Source organism: Callithrix jacchus, chromosome 1, assembly GCF_049354715.1.
Source record: "Callithrix jacchus isolate 240 chromosome 1, calJac240_pri, whole genome shotgun sequence".
NCBI lineage: Eukaryota > Metazoa > Chordata > Mammalia > Primates > Cebidae > Callithrix > Callithrix jacchus.
Genome location: NC_133502.1, coordinates 97118162 through 97140104, shown reverse-complemented (window position 1 = coordinate 97140104; position 21943 = coordinate 97118162). Strand labels below are relative to the sequence as shown.

Genomic DNA, 21943 nt, shown 5'->3' with positions numbered 1-21943 from the left:
AATTAGTGGTTTCCTAGGAATGGGAGAAGAATTATGAGCAGGTAACAGAGTAGTTAGTTGCTAATGAATATAGAGTTTTTTCTTAGGGTAATGAAAATGTTTTAAATTTGATTGTGATAATTTTACAACTCTTTTAATGTGTAAAAAACCATTGAATTATATACTTTAAGTAGGTGAGTTACATGGTATGTTAATTATATCATTAGAATTGTGAAAAAACTCACTGGAGAAATCTCAGACTGGGGGAAAATGGTTTGTAATGTTGAATTCTATACACAAACTATCATTTAATTTTGAGAAAAGATAATTTCAGGCATTTAAAGTCTCAGAATTTATCTCACAAAAGTTTTGGAAGATGTGCTCCATTAAAACATGTAAGTAAATCAAGAAAGAGGGAAGCATGGGGTTTAGGGAAAATGAGAATCTACCATAAGAAAATAATGAAGGAAATCCCCTGCATGGTGCTGGAGGGAGAAAAACACGAGATAATAGCCGAGCACTATGGACAGATCCAGCTTGGAGGAAGCCTCAAGGCTCTAGGGTAAATATCTTGAAGATACAAGACCGATGTTACATTTGATGTATTCAGAAGAGATTCAGAGAACTGGCAAATGGTTTGGGGTTGAATTAATCCTTATGAGATAATTATTAAGCTTCAGAATGCATATGAAAATTTTCACATCTGGGCAATGAATAACTTACTGACTCATTTACTTGATCATAATGGTGCAAATGCTGAATATTGATTATAACCAAAATTATGATCTAACTATATTGTAGGTGAGGGGACAGAGTGTAAAACTGAAAAGAAACGAAGGAGTACTATAAGCTTGTTTTTTGGTAATATGTAGATCAGGGTATCCAATCCAGTCTTTTTTTTTGAGACCAAGTTTCACTATTGTTGCCCAGGCTGGAGTGCAGTGGTGTGATCTCGGCTCACTGCAACCTCTGCCTCCCAGGTTCAAGTGATCTCCTGCCTCAGCCCCCCAAGTAGCTGGGATGGCAGATGTCCATCGCCACACCTGGCAACCTTTTTTTTTTTTTTTTTTTTTTTTTTAAGTAGAGACGGAGTTTCACCATGTTGGCCAGACTGGTCTGGAACTCCTGACCTTAAGTGATCCACCTGCCTCAGCCTCCCAGAGTGCTGGGATTAGGCATGAGCCACCATGCCCAGACAAGGGTGTCCAATCTTTTGGCTTCCCAGGGCCACACTGGAAGAAGAATTGTCTTGCATCACATGTAAAATATGCTAATGATAGCTGATGAGCTAAAAAATTTTTTAAAATCTCAGTGTTTTAAGAAAGTCTACGAACTGGTGTTAGACTATATTCAGAGTCATTGTGGACTGCAAGTTGGACAAGCTTGACGTAGATAATACCAAAAAAGAAATACAACAGATAACTAAGAGGAAATGGAAGAGATTGCCTCTGGGAAGGGAGAAATGGTGGTGTTTGGTGGAGAACATGGTCAGAGGATTGATTATTGGTTTTATTAAAAACCTTGTTCAACGATTTGATTCTTGAGCCACATGCATGTGTGACTGAAAAAAAGTTTAAAATTTTGTGTTTATTAAAAATAGATTAAAATACATAGAATATGATGGTGCACTACCTGTGATATGGCTCTTTTAACTTCCTGAGGACTGACCTTGGTGCTGAAGACAAAACTATGCTGTTACAACCCAGTCGGCTTAACTTATTCACCGTGGCAGTGTATTGTACAACAGAGGTGGAGCTGACTTCATTTTAAAATCACAAGCCATTAGAGAGTACTAGGCCATGATGTGCTAGTGCCAGGAGCTTGAGATGTTTACTCTTTTAGTTCAGAATTTATTGTCTTTTTAAATAAAGTCCATACATACCAACACCTATGTGCTTATGTGTGTCTAATCCAGAGGATTTCTGGTTTGGGGATGGTACAGTGAAGATGGCTCTGATGTTTCTACTCTCTAAAACCAAGCAAAATCTATAAGGAATATGGGAAATAGAATCTTCCCAGTGTCTTTAAAAATGGGAAACACTTATAACCAGAATCAAAATAGAATGGGACCCAGGAGAGGGAGAATATTACGAGTGGGTACTTAGATTTTCTTGTTATAAACATAAGTAGACCTGCAAAGGACAGTGTTCTCACAAGAAGTTGACATAACTTGAAGGGATAAAACTAGGGATTCTTTTGGAATAATCACGGTGTGGAGTCCACAAGCTGACTGTGGGAAACTATGTGAATAATACCTTGGAGAGGCAAAGGAGGTGGGGCTCTGCCAGAAAACATGCACATATGCTATCTTCGTTTCTGCTGCAAGGTAGAGGAGATGTTTTGATGCTTCAGTAGTCTGGTAACTGGTAATCTTTGTCAATAAAAGAAACATATGTACACAGGTACTTCACATGTGGCTTAAGGAAAGTCAGTGAGGCCTCCTGCTCGTCTAGAGTGTTATTCTAACACCTTACTCAAAAAACTGGTTCAGGAGCACTTCTTCAGTGATATCATAATCAAAAAAGAAACTGTACAGTATTTATACACAAATATTCCAAGAAAATAGTGAGCCCAAACCAAGAAAAACAAAAAGCAGATGAAACTCACAGACCAGAAATACTTTCGTGCAAAAATTTAAAGAATTTATTTTAAAATGGCCACTGTAGAACAAAAGTGGAAAGCAAAAATATTAAGACTAAAGGAAGAAATAATAACAGAAAGGGAGTAAAAGTGACTAAGCAGAGTTTAGGAAAGCAGTAGAAGAGAAAAATCCTGAGCGATCTCATTGAAATTAGCAAAAGCATTCTAGACATTGCTGAAAAGCTGTAAAGGACATGGAGGTCAAGACTGAGGAAGAAACTAAGTGAAACAGAAGTGAGCAAAGGAGATTTGAAGTCTGGTGAGAAAGTAATAGCAAAAGAAGACTCAGTATACATATAATTGGTATCCCTTAAGAAGTAAACCATATTATTGGAACAGAAAAAAATGTTAGACATTTCTAGAAAGAAGAAACTAGAATTAAATCCGTGAGTGTCAATTGAAAGAATATAATGTGTTCTAGGAGAAATTGATAAAGAATTATTAATAGTAAAATATAGCCTAGTAAATTACTTAAGATGTAAAGCAACTGTTATATTGGCTTCATGGTTCCTCACGTCAGCATCAACACAGCAAGTGGTGTAACAATATCTTCAGAGTCCTCACGGTTCTGCAGGCTAGGAAGTTCAAGATTTATGCTTAGCTTCTGCGTGAGGCCATGCAATGAGTCAAAACATGGCAGAAAAGTTTAAAACAGACATGTGGAAAGAGGGACCAAACAGGAAGAACCTCCCTTTTAACAATATACACAATATACTGTCATGGGAACTAACCCATTCCTGTGAGAGCTAATCCAATCTCACGAGAGTGAGAAGGTATTAATCTGTTTTAGAGATACTGCCCCCTTTATTCAAACACCTCCTGTTAGGCTCCATCTCCCAACACTGTTGTACTGGCAGTTAAACTTCAGCATGAATTTTGGTGGGTACAAAAACACATCTAAACTATAGCAATGGCCAAAGGAAGGTAAAGGGAGGTCTTTACCATTATCATTGTTATTATAGGTAAGAAGATTAACAGATACCTTTCTGAAGAAACAGAACTTTAGAGATATTAATAAAGTTGTAGATACAAAATTAATACAAGACTTCTCAATTATCAGAAAGAAAATACACCAAAGAATGAATCTTAATGAAAGGTAACATAGGGAACTACGTGTTTCTGATTTAGTGATAACTAAGTTCTGCTTTTTGCTCTTCTTTCCTTCTGTTCTTGAAAAAGTTCACTCCTAATGCCATGAGGTGGGCCTGAGCACAATGACCATGTGCACTAGAGCAAGACTTTGGAGCCTGCCTCAGGGGTGAGGATGATGTACACATGGGAGATAGGAATAGCCTGACATAAGGTGTTGTAACCATGTGGATAGGTTTAGTGTCCTTGTAGCAGGGTGTGGCCTAGCATGGGCCATCAAAGCCTGTGTGGAGTAAGGAAGTGTCCATGTAGAATGGTAGTGGAATGGGAAGGGCATCTGCAAAGAGATAGACCTAGAGCAGGGGTTTGGAACAGTTCAAGATACCTTGAGAGCATCACCATGAATGGGTAGCCTAACTGGATTGACTACTTCTTAAGTGAGTTGAGTAGGGTATCTCCACAGGAGTGCAGCTGAGCTTGGAGTGCTTAAGCCTAAGCAGGATTGAGAAGGGGACCATGAGGGAACAACCTGGCACTGTATATCAGGAACCTAAGTGGGTTGAGGAGGGTGTGTCTATGGGAAGACAGCCTAGTACAGAGCTTTGGAGTCTAAAGGCAGGGAGTAGAGAGAGGCATGGGGTGTGGGAGTCCAGGCAGGTTGAGGCTTATGTTCTGGGGCCTAGCAGAGTAGGGTGGTGAAACCTGAGGTAAATTCATGGAGGTGGTTTTGTGCAGGGCTGTCAGAGACCAAACCAAGTGCAGGGTTTCAGAACCTAAGCATTTTGAAGAGGGTGTCTCTGTAGAAGGTTGCCCCCGTATAGGGTATCAAATTGTAAGTGGGGAGAAAAGGCTGTCCAAGAGGACAGGATGGCATAAGATGTCAAAGCCTAAGCAGGAAGAGAAGAGTAGAAGGGTGGCCCCATGTAGTAAGTTGCAGCCTAAGCAGGTTGATGAAAAGCTGCTGTGCATCAAGGTGGCCTGTCGTGGGGTGTCAGAGCTCAGATAGGGGTGAGGGAGAGCATCTCTAGAGGAGTGACCTGCCAAATGGAGTAGAGGTTATGGTGGTCTGACATGTCAGTGGTAGGAAATTGTAGTGGACTGAATGATGGCCCCAAAGCTATCAGGGTCCTATTTCTACTTCCTAGAACCTGTAAATATTACTTTATTTGGGAAAGGGATCTTTATAAATGTAGTTGTTAAGGGTCTTGTGATGAGAGGGTAATCATGGATTGTCTGGCTGTACCCAAACATCATAAGTGTCCTAAAAGAGGTGAATGAAGATTAGGCACAGTAAAAGAGAAAAGAAGACAGAGGGAGAGATTGGCATGATGCAGCTACCAGAGAAGGAATGCCAACAGCCAGGAAAAGTCACAAGAGGTAAGACATTCTCCCCTACAGCTTCTGTACAGAGTGTTGCCTGGCTCACACCTTCATCTCAGCCCAGTGAAACTGATATTGAAAACTTGTGTGAGCAAATAAATGTTGTGTTAATCTACCCAGTTTTCGGTAATTTGTTACAACATGCCTAGAAATTAATACAAAGATTGATTATATACAGGGAAATTGATTTTATATATAAATGAATTGAGAATTACAGAATACCAAGTTTCTCAGTTTGGGAACTGAGTTACACTAATTTCTGGAAAGGGAGACAACTAGACTGACCTCTGGTATTGAAATGAAAGATAAGGCTGTAAACTTACAGTTTCAAATATATCTATAGATTGATATGGAAATAAATGTGGCTATTCATGAAGTTACATGGATATCCATCTATTTAACTCTAGAGAGCCTGGGAGCAGTGGTACCCCACTAGCATCCAGGTCTTCTTTCCAAAAGGTCATTGTCTGCTAAAGGGAACTAGGGCATCTTGGAAAACTGAATGATTTCAGGGCAGAGAAAGAACATGAGCCTGGAGCATCTTATGCCAGATATACACTTAAAGAATAATAGGAACATATCAGTTGGACACAGAAAACTCAAAGGGGATCTCATGTAGTCTAAATTAGCAAAAACTTAAGTGGCGAAGTAAATAATTCTGACAGATCATAACTTACTGAATAAAGGATAAAGCCATTACTCTACCCCCATGTAAGTAAATGAAATGATGGACAGTTTGATGAGAATATTTACATGGGTGTCCCCAAATACTAATTTCAAAAGGAAAGGGAAATAACTACAGTGAAGAGGCCTGTTGGACACCACCTTAATCAAGTGTTTAAAATTCACATCACCAATAGTAAGTCAGATCCTCATTTTGCTGATAGAATATAACATTCTGTAATATTCCAAAGATTTATAATCTGAATCTGATCAAGAGGAAACAAGACAAATCCACATTGGAAGGCTATATATAGAATTACTGGTCTGTTGTCTTCAAAGATGTCAGTGTCATGGAAGTCGAGGAAAGACTGAAGAACTGTGCCAGACTGAAGGAGAATTAGAGAATTAAATTAAATGCAGCTGACATGGTTATGAAGAATAGTTTGTGAAACTTGAATTAGGTGATAGTAATTGCTTAGTGTTAGTTTTCTAATTCTGATGGTTTTATTGTGATTATATAAGAGTATGTCTTCGTAGGAATAACACACTAAACATACTTGAGGGTGGTTTATTATTGACTGCACTTGCAACTTGAAGATTGTTTAAAAAAAAAAAGTTACCTCAACGCAAAATAGATCAATATTATGTTGATTCTTATGATACATGAACAGACAAGTTATGATATATCCACACAATGAGGTATCATAATGGAATGAGGTACTAATACATGCAACATAATGAATAAATCGGGGAAACATGGTGTTGAGCCAAAGAAGTCAGATATAAATTGTCTGATGTTTTTGTTCATTTAAAAGTAGGAAAGGCTAATCTTTTGTGGGTTTTTTTGAGACCGAGTCTCACTCTGTTACCCAGGCTGGAGTGCAATGGCTTAATCTCAGCTTACTGCAACCTTCATCTGCCAGGTTCAAGTGATTCTCCCACATCAGCCTCCTGGATAGCTAAGATTACAGGCATACACCACCACACTTGGCTAATTTTTGTATTTTTAGTAGAGATGTTTCACCCTGTTGGCCAGGCTCGTCTTAAACTCCAGACCTCAAGCGATCTGCCTACCTTGGCTTCCCAAAGTGTTGTGATTTCAGGTGTGAGCCACCATACCCGGCCAGGAAAGGCTAATCTGTAGGGACAGGAAGAAGTTCCTTGGTTGTCAAGCATTGGAGTGATAGACTGGGAAAGGGCACAGGAAACTTTTAGGGGTGGTAAAAATGTTCTTGGTGTTTACTGTGGTAGTTAAATGGTTGTACATATTTTTCAGACTATTGAACCATACATTTAATGTTTGTATTATATGTCAGTCATTCCTCAGTAAATTAGAAAAGGAAAGTTTCTCTAACACATGGAAGAAACTTGTTGTAATGGTTATTTCTCAAGAGATAAACGGGATCACAAGTGAGCGGCTTTTTTTCTCCTTAAACTCAGTGATAAGAATGCAATTTTTAAAAAACGCTTTATATCTACTGTCTGTTCAAAAATACACACTAAACAATGTCAAATACATAGATTTGTATCATATTTAATCCTAGATTACTCTGACCAGTGATTAGGGTATGATATTTATTGACACCCTACCTTGAATAGTCTGATTTAATGCTGTTTTGTAACATCATGCTTAAATATAACATAAAACTTACCATTTTAAGTATACAATTCACTATCATTAAGTACATCCACATTGCTGTGCAACTGTCACCACTATCTGCAGAACTTTATGTTCACAGACTGGAACTCTAACCCTTAAACTTGAACCCCCAATTTTTTCCTCCCTACAAATCCTCATGGCCATTGTTATACTTCTCCCTCTGAATTTGACTGTTCTAGGTCCCTCATATAAGTGGTATCATACAATACTTGTCCTTTTGTGTCTGGTTTACTTAGTATAATTTTACAAGTTTGTGTAAAAGGAAATCAAGTAACTAAGAAATGCAGAATAACATAACCAAAGCTCACCAGCTTCTGCCTTGTTTTCCAGAATTCCTTCCAACTTAAGGGCAGCCAAAACTTGTTATTTTAATAAACCTCACTATAAATTGTTTCTGTAACTTGTGAAAGATAATGTTGAATAAATTATGTAATGTCTCTCTTGACTAACACATTTCCAGATTTTTAATTTTGACATCTAAGTTACTTTTAGAGTAACTTACTTTACTCAGGAAAATCAAAGTACTTGTTATCATAAATCTTTATCCAGTGGGAAGGGGAAGGTGAAGATAAGTTGGTTAATGTGTACAAAAATATAGTTAGATAGAATATGTTCTATTGATAGTACAGTAGAGAGACTATAGTTAATATTTTGTTGTATGTTTCAGAATAGCTAGCAGAGAATTAGAATGTTACCAGTACAAAGAAGAAAGAAATGTTTGAAGTCATGGATATGCTAATTACCCTGATTTGATTATTATACATTGTGTACATGTATCAAAATATCACATATACCACAAAATACATACAACTATTATACATCGGTTTTTTAAAAAGAAAAAATAATTATGTAATAACCATATGCTATTGGTAATATTTTTCTGTTATTAATAATGAAGACCAGTGACCTGGCAGGAATTTTAGTAACTCAACAGTTTAAACCCGTGTATCATGATATTTTGAAAATATCGGTTATACTTTGTTATTTTAAGAGAGTGATAGTAAGATCTTATGTGGATCTCTTGTACTGAGTGATTTTTAGCATTTTATTTATTTTTAATTTTCTTATTTTTTTGAGACGGGTCTCGCTGTGTTGGCCAGGTTTGGTCTTGAATTCATAGCCTCAAGCATTCCTCCTGTCTCAGCATCCCAAAGTGCTAGGATTACAGGTATGAACCACTATGCCTGGCTTGGCATTATATTTATGAAGCATTTTAACAGGGAAAACCAGGATTATTTTTGTATACTTATAGTCTTGTAAAATAAGGAAGCTCTGAAAATTGTCTATTTTGTATCCAGTTCATTTCAGGAAAACTTGAGTAAGCACATGTTAGGGGAGAAGTGCTGTGAATTATGTTTCTTTCTGAGCTCATTTAGTAAGGGGCATTAGAGCCTATTCAGGTTATTTCAATATAAGACCGTCTGAAATTGTGTGGTGGAGGTATAAAGTACAGTAGGGAAATGTTAAATCAGTTTATCCTGGGAAGGAATTGGGTTTGATAAAACTTCTTTTAACTTTTTATAATTTCTGCTGCCTTGAAACTAAATGCAGTCTTCTGCCTACCTTTTAGCCCCTCTCCAGCTCAACCATAGTCTATATCCTGAATAACTGGTATGATCTTTTGTTGTATCTCGGTTCTTACCCTCTTTTCTAGTCAAGCAACTTATGATATCTGGTATAGGATGGTTACTGAGTTCCTATGCAGGAGATACAACAAGAGCTGAGACTTAAAAATAGCCATTAGCAAGTCCATTAACCTTTAACATGGACAAAAAAATGTGGAGGAAAAAAAATTTAAGTGTATTTGGAGAATGGAGAGGAGCATACAGATAACTTCTAAGTTTATCGTAGAAACTTTGTTTCCAGTCTATTTATAGGCTTTTTCTGTTTTTTTGTTTTTTTGTTTTTTGTTTTTTGTTTTTTTTTTGAGACGGAGTTTCGCTCTAGTTACCGAGGCTGGAGTACAATGGCGCGATCTCGGCTCACTGCAACCTCCGCCTCCTGGGTTCACAAACTTCCTGAGTTTAGAGACGTTAGGACTTTGAAAATTGCAACTCCCTAAGGAAAAAAGAAAAGCCATATTCTCTGTCCCCAACATTTTTGGCACCAGGGACCTGTTTTGTGGAAGACCATTTTTCTACGGACAAGGGCACGAGGAGGATGGTTTCTAGATAATTCAGCTGTATTACATTTACTGTGCACTTTATTTCTGTGATTACATTGTAATATATCATGAAATAATTACACAGCTCACCATAATATAGAAACAATGGGAGCCCTGAGCTTGGTTTCCTGCGACTAGACAGCCCTCTCTGGTGGTGATGGGAGACAGTGACAGATCATCAGGCATTAGGTTCTCATAAGAATCAAGCAACTTACATCCTTTGTACGCACAGCTCACAATAGGATTTGCACTGCTGGGAGAATCTAATGCCACCGCTGATCTGACAGGAAGTGGAGCTCAGCAGTAATAGGAGTGATGGGGAGCAGCTGTAAGTACAGATGCAGCTTTGCTTGCTCACCGCTAACCTCCTGCTGTGTAGCCTGGTTACTGATAGGCTACAGATAGCTACTAGTCCATGGCCTGGGGTGGGGACTCCCACTCTAGGCCTTTCATATGCTTGGAAAACTTTGTCCTGACTGGTATTTTGTCCTTAGAATAACTCAGACTTTTCTAGGAAGTTATTCATCTAATTTTTCAATGAGTTAGATGTTCCTTTTAAATCCTGGGTGTATCCACACTGAATTATGATTGCTTATTATATTTGTATAGACCAATATTTCTCAACTGGGGCCCCCCAGGGATATTTGGCAATGCCTGGATACATATTTGGTTTTCACAGTAAGGTGGGTGCTATGGCATCTTGTGAGAGATCAGGTATGCTGCTAGAACACCTATTGTAGTATGCAGGATAGCTGAGTTAGTTTTAGGATTAATATTGTTTTATTTTGCACTTTTTAATTATATTAAAATGAAGGTAGTACAAATATATTATTGGCTGGCCATTTCCAATTAATAGTTACTTTCCATGATAATAGAGATTTTCATGAGTGGCTGCTATTATCCACTTAATTCTCTACTTGTGGCATAGGCCTAAAAATGTGTCTATTAAGAATAAAAGAATATTCCTAAATAATTTTAGATGCACGCTAGAATGCTTTCAGGGAAAATAAGGGTGATATACTATTGAAGTATCTGAATTCTGTGCATTTATTAAAACCTAAAATATGTTTGTGTTGGTATGGCAAAGAAGTTTTTTTATAGCATTGATACTACTACTTTTACTTTAGTTCTAAAGTGTTCAAACTATTTCGTTATAGTAGAAATAGCCTTTCATTTTATTCTGAGTGTGTCGCATATCTTGTTACTGAGCAAACATATGAGCTGGGTATTTAGGTGTTTGGGAAATTAAGCCAGTTTCTGCTTTCAAAACAGCTCAGAGAGAGGGGAAAGTGACAAAACCCCATATAGATAGTGCAGTAATATATATAGAAAGTACTGGGGAGATTTGAGGAGGAGAGGGCATTCAAGCTTGTGTCCAAACTACCAGCCTAATAATAAGGGATAGGTTTTACAGGTAGAGAAAATAGTTTGTGTAAAAAGTAAAGAGGCATAAAAGAGCATGAAATTTGTGAGTCACTGTGCATGCTTAGAGCTGATGGTGCTTAGGAATAAAGGAGTGTTCAAAGATCATTTTCAGAAAAAGGTAAAACCATGAATCTCTCATACAGATATAAAAATGTATGTGGCCAGGAGCGATGGCCCACGCCTGTAATCTAGCACTTTTCAGAGGCCAAAGTGGGCTGATTACTGGAGGTCAGGAGTTCAAGGCCAGCCTGGCCAACATGATGAAATCCCGTCTCTACTAAAAATACAAAAATTAGCTGAGTGTGATGGTGGGCACCTATAATCTCAGCTGCTCAGGAGGCTAAGGCAGGAGAATTGCTTGATGGCGCCACTGCACTCCAGCCTGTGTGACAGAGAGACTCTTGTCTCTGGCGGTGGTGGAGAACAAAAAAAGAATGCTAAACTTATTCAAAGAAATGTTATGTATCAGTTCAAATGTAAAACTTTAAACATCACAAATTTATACAAAGTAATGGAATGTTGAAATAAGTTGTGGATGGTAGCAAAGTTGTTTTTTCCTGGTAGAATGGGAAATAAATCAAGGAATTACTACCAGATATGATGGAAATTGCATGTTTGTCACTTGCTTACAATTTATAGATTTCTGAATAGCTCCCATAGAATCAGTCTGAACAATGTGTGTAGTTTTCCATTGGAGTAGTTTTTTTTTTTTCTATAGGAACAGCAGGAAATTGGAAAGCACCTTCCAGTGTTCTGCCAGAGAATCTGTACCATATATAATACAGAGTCAATAAAATTTTTGGATTTAGAGAATGAAATCAGGCTGTGTTTTAGATAAAACGGTTGAGGTGGCAGCATATAGGATTAATTGAATGAGGGAGCAGTCAGTGCAGTTAGACTGTTGGAGTGGCACTAAGAGGGAAGAGGAAGGACAGATTGAGTGTTCATTAGGAATTAGAATCTTTCAGACTTACTAAGTAGGTGAGGCAGTGAGAAGAGACAAGGCTTCTGGCTTAAGCAATTGTAAGGATAGTGAGTCATTTTACTGAGAAAGGAGAACTATAAGAGGAAAAGCAATGTTAGGAGAAAAACAAAGATAGTTTTTGGACATTTGCCTTTTGAGATGATATGACATACCAAGGTGGAAATGTTCCTTATGCAGTTATAAGCCATAGGTGTAGAACTAAGAAAAAAGATTGTGGGCTAAAGATTTTAGTCTTTAGTCTGGAATCATTTAAATTGGAATTTATGTTAGAGTAAGTAACATCAATCAGTTACTTAGGGAGAAAATATGGAGAAGACGAAAAAGACCAAGAACCCTGGGAACATCTTTATTTGCGTGGTCCTAAAGAAAATTATTATATATCCCAGGTGCGTTATTATTTGGTTGTCAGTCTTGCTTTTAATTTTTAATAACACCTATTCAGCTTTAATTTTATCTTTCATTGACATCTGAAACCATATTTTTTCTTAGGTTGTGGCCTGTTCATAGAGTAGCAGGAGAACATTGAATAAAAAATTCGTATTCGTGTATCATTTTAGCAATATACTTCCTCATTTTAGATATCAAGTTGACAAAGACTTAGTTTGGAGTTGTGCACTAGTGTGAAAAGTGAGATCACCAGTGGATGAAGAAGAAAGAGGAACTCACCCTTAGATGTCGTATAATACTGTCTTTAAAGGATTGTGAATTTCTGTAATTACATCTCTGTAGCAAATGCATTTCAAACTCATTGAAGACTAAGGGCTGACAGCTGTGCTGCTCAGCTAAATTTGTAGCTATAAATTCAAATTTATAGCTAACTTTGAATGGATTCTACTGTTAAGTAATTGGGGGAAAGAGAAGCCTACATTATTTGTGTTCCCATTTTACCTTTCTTTACAATCTCATGGTTAGTTTAGCATTCCGTTTTGAAAGAATATACTAACCCTATTTTATCCGGTTTCTCGGAGTTCATTTTGACATAGAAACTCCCCTCCATCACCACTGTCACCACCATGTAGGTAGGAAGTACAGTTTTAGATATTAAATCTACTTATTTAGTTTTTTAAAAAATGTGTATATGGATAGATTATAAATTATAAAATATATTTAGAGGATTTTGTGGTTAGAATTTGTTTGAAAAAGCTGTTTAAACTGGCATTTTTATATTTAATAACATTTACAGTTTAAAATTCAGAGAAACATTGGAAATTTTTATTTTGTGTTTTCTTTTCAGATCATCCAATTATGATGGGTTTTGAACCCCTTGTGAACCAGAGGCTACTTCCACCTACCTTCCCTCGATATGCAAAAATAATTAAAAGGGAAGAAATGGTCAACTATTTTGCGAGATTAATAGATAGAATAAAAACTGTGTGTGAGGTTGTGAATTTAACAAATTTACATTGTATCCTGGTAAGTACAAATCTCTGTTCCAGAATATAACTTCCATTTAAAAAAAAATTGATACATAGTAATTTTACATATTTATGGGGTAACTTTGGTTTGATCACAGAATATTGATCACTTTATAGACACTGATCAAGGGTAAATATTGCTCTTTGTCTATTTTCTGTGATAGCTAGAGGATTAAGTGGTTCATAAATATTACACATGCATACCATCTATTTAATCCTCAAAAGCTCTCATACTGTTTTAGTGATTAAGAAGCTCAAGTTGAAAAAGGTTAGATAATTCATCCAAGATTTGTTTGTTCTGAGACAGGATCTCACTCTGTTATCTAGGCTGGAGTGCAGTGGCATGATCTTGGCTCAAAGCGACCTTGAACTCTTTTTTTTTTTTTTTTGGTGGAGATGGGGGTCTTGATACATCACCCAGGTTGGAGTGCAGTAGGACGATCTCAGCTCACTACAGCCTCAACCTTTCTGGCTCAAGCAGTCCTTCCACCTCTCAGCATCCCAAGAAGCTGGGACCACAGGCATGTGCCACCACACCCAACAGTTTTTTTGTTTAATCATTATTTTTGTAGAGATGGGGACTCACTATGTTACCCAGGCTGGTCTTGAACTCCTGAGCTCAAGCAATCCTCCCACCTCTGCCTCCCAAAATGCTGGGATTGCAGGTATGAGCCCTTGTGCCCTGCCTAGCCTTGAACTCTTGAGGTCAAGTGATCCTCCCACTTCAACCTCCCAGGTAGCTGGTAGAGACACATGCTACTAGACCTGGCTAAATTTTTTCCTTTTTTTTTTTTGAGATGGGGTCTCCTGTTGCCCAGGTTGGAGTGCAGAATGTGATCTCTGCTCCCTGCAAGCTCTGCCTCCCAGGCTCAAGCTATCCTTCCATGTCAGCCTCCTAAGTAGCTAGGACTGCAAGCATGTGCCACCATGCATGGCTAATTTTTTATATTTTTTTGTAGAGACAGGGTTTCACCATTTTGCCCAGGCTGGTCTCTAACGCCTAAGCTCAAGCAGTCCGCCTGCTTCAGCCTCCCAAAGTGCTGGGATTACAGGTGTGAATCACTGAGCTCAGCCAATTTTTAAATTTTTATTTATTGTGCAGACAAGGTCTTACCATGTTGCCCAGGCTGGTCTTGAACTCCTGGTCTCAAGCAGTCCTTCCATCTTGGTCTCCCAAAGTGCCAGGATTACAGGCATGGGCCAGCACTCCTGGCCTCACCTAAGTTTTAAGAGTGGGGATTAAACTCTGGATTCTCTCTTCAAAACATAGAAATGTGTGTGTGTGTGTGTGTGTGTGTGTGTGTGTGTGTGTGTACTGGTATGCACATATATACATACATATGTATTTAAGTATGTATATGTTTTTATATATAAAAATGGGATCATGGTGTTTACCTGCTTTTTAAAATTAATAATTTCTGTGTCATGGACATCTTCCTTTTCATGTCAATAAATACATGACAAATTCTATGTTATTTTAATGGCTGTGTGATATTCCATTATAAGCATATATTAACAGTTTTTTTTCATTTCATTCATATTAAATTACATTTAGGTCATCTTCAATGTTACAAATCATACTAAGATGAACATATTTATAATTAAATCTTTTTATTATATGCTTCCTTCCCCCTTAAGATAAATTCCTAACAAATGAAGCTGCTAGGTTAAAGAATATGCACATTTTTGGCCGGGCGCGGTGGCTCAAGCCTGTAATCCCAGCACTTTGGGAGGCCGAGGCGGGTGGATCACGAGGTGAAGAGATCGAGACCATCCTGGTCAATATGGTGAAACCCCGTCTCTACTAAAAATACAAAAAATTAGCTGGGCATGGTGGCGCGTGCCTGTAGTCCCAGCTACTCGGGAGGCTGAGGTGGGAGAATTGCCTGAACCCAGGGGATGGAGGTTGCGGTGAGCCGAGATCGCGCCATTGCACTCTAGCCTGGGTAACAGGAGCGAAACTTCGTCTCAAAAAAAAAAAAAAAAAGAATATGCACATTTTTAACTATCATATTTTGGATTAATCCTTGTATGGGTTAAAATATAGAAAAACAAGGCTCATTTTAAGAACATTCAGGGTTGGAAGTTTGTTTTTCTCCTGTACCCCCTGACAGCAGAAAAGCTTTTTAATTGGTAAGTTATAGTAATGCATAGAACACAGAAAAATGTACAAGAGTACTGTTTTCTTAGGAATAAGTACACTACGGGTGTGGCATAGCTAGGCATTTGAGTGTTGTTACCTTACTTGCCAAGGTATGGAATTGCCAGCCCCATGTCATTTCTTCTGTGAAATCTTCCCCTTTGGTTGCAGGTTGCCACATTACCTGTGCTCTTTGAGATCACACAGTATATAGTTTATACTCCTAGTACTTAGCAGCAGTCTCTGGGAAATAGTTGATAGTAAATATTTGTGCTTTTGTTTATATTCTCTATTTTTCCTTCTATTCTTTGTCATTAAAACCTAGCTTGTCTTCATTTCTTAGTAAAACTTTCACTGATTATGCCTTTATTACCTTCTGTTGCATTTATTTTCTTATTAGGTTGCTCTTATTTTGTCATAAGAATCAGAATTTTAAAAGTAGACAAAGATCATAGACAGAAAGCCAGAGTTACAACAAACTAAGGTTCAGAGGTTCTAAAGTAACCAGATTATAGTAGCTTATCTGGAATGAGAATAGATATTTTCTTACTCTTTTCTGCCATATTGACTCTTTTTATCTTAATTGTTACATGGATATGTATTTGTGTTCACCAGATTAATTGCAAGATCTTTAAGTGAAATCAACCTATAAACGCTTATCAACCATAAGGTAATATGTTCTTGAGATACATAGTTGTTTTACCAGTTGTATTGGTAGGCAAATGGACTTTAAAATTTTTTTTTAATAAGCAATAGGGCTGACTTGGGTTGTGACAGCCTCCTGATATTGAAGGCTAAGTTGTCTGCCATTATTGCCAGTCACTTTTACTGAGCCTTCTGAGGAAAGCATCGCTCATTCCAGGTACCTCAGGGGGACCTACATTGGTTCTAACTGAGGGTAGGTAACTGAGGCGTTGTTAGTGATCCTTTGGACTTTTCTCAGCAAGCTGCAGGATTTTTTAAAGAATCTCAGAAACCTGTATCTTTTGGTCTTTCCCTAAAGTCAGCAACAGTCAGTAATGTGCACGCAGTTGACTTGGTTACTTGGTATTTATTTCTGTGAAATAGGAACTAAAGTTCTGCCATGACTTAGTAAACTATCGTTGGTATTTTTTTTTGAGTCTAGAATTACCCATTGTCCCTTTTATACAGTTAAACAATTTCTATAGAAATAACCTTTATTTGTCATATTTTAACTCTGGTACTATGTCATTTCCAGGTCTAGTAAAAATTATACTCTATATGGTAAAGCATTTTCAGCTTTTATTTAATCTATTAATGACATTGCTTTTTCTTTATGTATCTATTAGGATTTTTTCTGTGAATTTAGTGAACAGTCACCATGTGTTCTTTCAAGATCTCTGTTACAAGTAAGTTCCACTTAGTATCAAAATACTTCTTTCAACATTGTATGCATATTGACATTGTTTTATTGATTGATTGAACAAAAGGTAGATGCTTTTAAAGAATTTTCCAGTTAGTGTTGTATATTTTTTAATTGAAGTATTAACTTTAAGCATTAAACATTCATAAGGTCATATCCTAGGTCATAAAACACACCTCAATAATATAGAAATAATCAAAATCATCCAGAGTATCTTTCTAATTGTTTTATAATTAAACCAGTAACCAACAAGAGAAAGAGATCCAGGAAAATCTCTAAATATTTTGAAGTTAAACAACCTCTAAGTAATGTATAAGTCAAAGACAGAAGTCTTGAGGGGAGTTCAGCAATATTTTGAACTGAATGAAAGTCAAAATATAACATACCAAAATCTGTGAGATAAAACTAAAGCAGTGCTTACAGCAAAATTTATAGAATCAAATGTTTTTTTGTTTTGAGATAGAGTCTCACTCTGTTGCCCAGGCTGGAGTGCAGTGGCACGCTCTCCGCTCACTGCAACCTCTGCGTCCTGGGTTCAAGTGATTCTTGTGCCTCAGCCTCCCAGGTAGCTGGGATTATAAGTGCACACCACCATGCCTGGCTCATTTTTGTGTTTTTAGTAAAGACAGCGTTTCACTTTGTTGGCCAGGCTGGTCTCAAATGCCTGACCTCAGGTGATCCATCAATCTCGGTCTCCCAAAGTGCTTGGATTATAGGCAGGAGCCACCATGCCAAGCCACATTAAATGTTTATATGAAGGAAAAATATGCCTGGCATGGTGGCTCACACCTGTAATCCCAGCAGCTTGGGAGGCTTGAGGTGGGAGGATTGCTCCAGTCCAGGAGATCAAGACCAGCCTAGGCAACATGGCAAAACCCAGTCTCTACAAAAAATGAGCTTGGTGTGGTGGTGCATTCCTGTGGTCCCAGCTACTCAGGAGTCTGAGGTTGGAGGATCACTTGAACCTGGGAAGTCCAGGCTGCAGTGAGCTATGATTGCACCACTGCACACCATCTTGGGCAACAGAATGAGATCCCATCTCAAAAAAAAAAAAAAGAGTCTACAGTTAGCAATTTAAGCTACCACCATATGAAACCAGAAAAAGAAGAGCAAATTAAAGCAAGCAGAAGGAAGGAAATAATGAAGAGGAGAAATTAGTAAAAATACAGAACAGAAAAACAATGGAGAAAATCAATGCAACCCAGAGCTCATTCTTTGAAAATATTCATTAAGTTGATGAACCTTTAATGAGGCAAAATACAAATGACTAATACCAAGAATGAAAGAAGGGATATCATTACAGACTGTAAACATTAAAAGGACAGTAATGGGAGTATTATATACAGCTCTGTTCATAAATGCAAAAGCAAATAAAATTGACCTATTCCTTGAAATTTAGACATAAATGATCAAAACTCAAGACGAAACAGATAATTTGAATAATCTCTTATCTGTTAAATAAATTGAACTTATAGTTAAAAACCTACAACAGTGCAAATTCCAGGCCAGCTCTATGCAGTGTCTTTTAGAAAATAAAAGAGGCAAGAACACTCATTATATAAGTCAAAATTTACTCTATCAAAACTAAACCAACATTACAAACATAGAAAACTATATAGTTTCCTTATAAACACAGATGTAAAAATCTTATTCCATGAACACAGATGTAAGAATCTTCAATATCGTATTAGTAAATCAAATTCAACAATATATAAAAATAGGTAGTATACTAGGACAAAATAAGATTTATCCTAGGAATCAAGTCTGTTTCCCCATTTGAAAATTGTTCATCAGCCGAGTGCGGTGGCTTATGCCTGTAATCCCAGCACTTTGGGAGGCTGAGGTGGACAGATCACAAGGTGAGGAGATTGAGACCATCTTGGCCAACGTGGTGAAACCCTGTCTCTACTAAAAACATAAAAATTAGCTGGATGTGGTGGCGCATGTTTGTAGTCCCAGCTGCTAGGGAGGCTGAGGCAGAGGAGAATTCCTTGAACCTGAGAGACAGAGGTTGCAGTGAGCTGAGGTCGCACCACTGCACTCCAGCCTGGTGACAGAGAAAGACACCGTCTCAAAAAAAAAGAAAAAAAAATTGGTCAGCATAATTACCGTATTATCCAAAGTCTTAGTAGATACACAAAAGAATTTGACAAAATTCAACATCTATTCATGATTTGAAACTCTTAACAAAACTAGATGTAGAACTTCCTAAACCTGATAAAGGACATACACAAAAATACCCTATAGCTGACATCATACTTAATGATGAAAGGCTAAATGATTTCCTCCAAGAATGGGAAGAAAGCAAAGATGCCCACTTCACTCTTAATTAACATTGGAAATTTTAGCCAGTGCAATAAAGCAAGAAAATGAAAGAAATGGCATACAGATTGGAAAGGAAGAAGCGTGTTGTCTGTTTAGAGATGACATGACTTCCCATGTAAAATGCCCATGGAATTTACGAAGAAATTCCTAGAACCAGTTAGTGAATTTAATGAGATTGCAGAATATGAAGGGATTATACAAAAAGCAGTTGTAATTCTATATACTTGAACAGTGGGAGATCAAAATTTTAAAAACAAAACTATTTACAATAACATCAAAAAATGAAATACTTAGGTACAAATCTAACATGGTTAATATTCAACAATATTCAGTATATTGAATATTCAGATTCAGCATGGTTAATAATAAGGAAATGCAAATTAAACAACAGAAATACTACCCGCCTTTCAGACTATCTTTTATTTTATTTTATTTTTTAATTTTTTTTTTTGAGATGGAGTTTCGCTGTTGTTACCCAGACTGGAGTGCAATGCCACGATCTCGGCTCACTGCAACCTCCGCCTCCTGGGTTCAAGCAATTCTCCTGCCTCAGCCTCCTAAGTAGCTGGGACTACAGGCACGCACCACCATCCCCAGCTAATTTTTGTATTTTTAGTAGAGACAGGGTTTCACCTTGTTGACCAGGATGGTCTCGATCTCTTGACCTCATGATCCGCCCGCCTCGGCCTCCCAAAGTGCTGGGATTATAGGCGTGAGCCACTGCGCCCGACCCAGACTTATCTTTTAAAAAAATATCTGATAATACCAAGTGGTGATGAAGATGTATTGGTGATAGGAGTGTAATGTGGTTCAGCTACTTTAAAAAATAGTGTGGCACATTCTTATTAATTAAACATGTAGATCACACTTCTAGTTGATTGCCTAAGAGAAGTGAAATTTGACATTCTTCTAGAAACCTCTGTAAATGTGTAGAGCTGTTTTGTTCATGATCACCAAAAACCGAGTCAACCTGAATGTTCTTTAGCTGGTAAATGGATAAACATACTGTGGTACATGCACAGTGGAATACTACTCAGAAATAAAAAGAAAATGAAGTATGATATACTTAACAATGCCAGTGAATCTCAACTGCATTATGTTGGGTGGAAGAAGACAAACTCAAAAGACTATACGTTTTCATTTTAATAACATTCCAGAAATGGCAAAATGATAGAGTTGGAGAGCAGCAGATCAGTGGTTGCCAGGGATTTGAGGTGAGAGAAGGGTTTGACCACAAAGGGATCACATGAGGGAATGTTTTTGGGGTGATACAAGTCATTCTGTATCTTGATTGTGAGACTGATTTTAAAAATTATGCATGTGTTAGACTTATAGAACTGCACAACAAAAATGTAAATTTTACCATATGTAAATTTTTTTTTTTTTTTTTTTGAGACGGAGTCTCACTCTGTTGCCCAGGTTGGAGTGCAGTGGCATGATCTCGGCTCAGCGCAGCCTTCGCCTCCTGGGTTCAAGTGATTCTCCTGCCTCAGCCTCCCGAGTAGCTGGGATTACTTCTCTCTACTCCTTTATAGCAAAAGTATCAAAATTATTTGGGATCAAATCTCCATGTAAAAGTAACTTAATTGTGTTAACTGGTCTCTGCCACATTGTTTAGATTAAAACTAAGGTTTTTATGAGGTTGACAACATTTCTGATAACTCTTCTAAGTTTTTTTTAATCTCCAGTATAAGCCCTTAAACTTTGCCCTATTAGAGACACTACCACGCCTAATTTTTGATTTTTAGTAGAGATGGGGTTTCACCATGTTGGTCAGGCTGGTCTGAAACTCCTGACCTTGTGATTCACCCGCCTCAGCCTCCCAGAGTGCTGGGATTACAGGCATGAGCCACTGTGCCCGGCCATATGTAAATTTTAAAATAAAATTTAAAAACAATATTAGGAAATCAAGGTATGGTATATTAAATACAAAGATACAGTGGGATTAAGGGAAGGAAATTAAAACAAATTATTAAATGCAAATTAAATATTTTTTATGTTCAGAAATAAGCATGAAAAAACATTTAAAATATTTGCATGTGTTATAAAACATTCATTAGAGATAAATGTAGGATTAATCAAATGACATAGCCATTTAATATTTCATAGTTTGTGAAGCATTTTTTAATACATTAGCTCATTTGACATAATCAGATTGGTCAGTTTATTTTGACCACTTTAATATTAGTACTCTTGGCTTGGGAGATTTTTATTTCTGTACATTTTTTGTTCTACATCAGAATATACCTTCAGTAAGGATTAATAAGTAGTAACACTCATTGTGGAGACAGCAATTTACAAAAAATTTTCACCAATTTTCTATATTTTATTCACTCACGTAGTCTGTAGTATTTATAAGAGTATACTCATTTCACAGTAATGACAACTCTTTGTGACACCATTACTAATATGTAACATTTATTTTAAGACCACTTTCCTGGTGGATAACAAAAAGGTCTTTGGAACTCATCTCATGCAAGACATGGTGAAAGATGCACTTCGGTCTTTTGTCAGTCCTCCGGTGCTTTCTCCCAAGTAAGTTTTATAGTTTTATAAGACATTTTATAGTTGTATGTGCTCCCTTAAAAGCCCAACTTCTCTCTACTCCTTCTTTATAGCCTAGGTATCAAAATTGTTTAGGATCAAATCTCCACATAAAAGTAACTTAATCGTGTTAATTGATCTCTGCCACAT

General features: G+C 37.3%; 1 protein-coding gene across 8 annotated transcripts in view; it reads left to right on the top strand.

The window, feature by feature from the left end:
- The window catches only part of NAA35 (N-alpha-acetyltransferase 35, NatC auxiliary subunit), an 80522-nt gene that overhangs the window by 44677 nt on the left and 13902 nt on the right, over positions 1-21943 (top strand). For all 8 annotated transcript variants that reach the window (XM_078367288.1, XM_017972425.4, XM_054255163.2 and 5 more), the window contains 3 exons: positions 13220-13398; positions 16851-16910; positions 21678-21784. In XM_078367288.1, coding sequence (XP_078223414.1) covers positions 13220-13398; positions 16851-16910; positions 21678-21784 — 346 coding nt within the window. The remainder of the gene's footprint in view (positions 1-13219; positions 13399-16850; positions 16911-21677; positions 21785-21943) is intronic.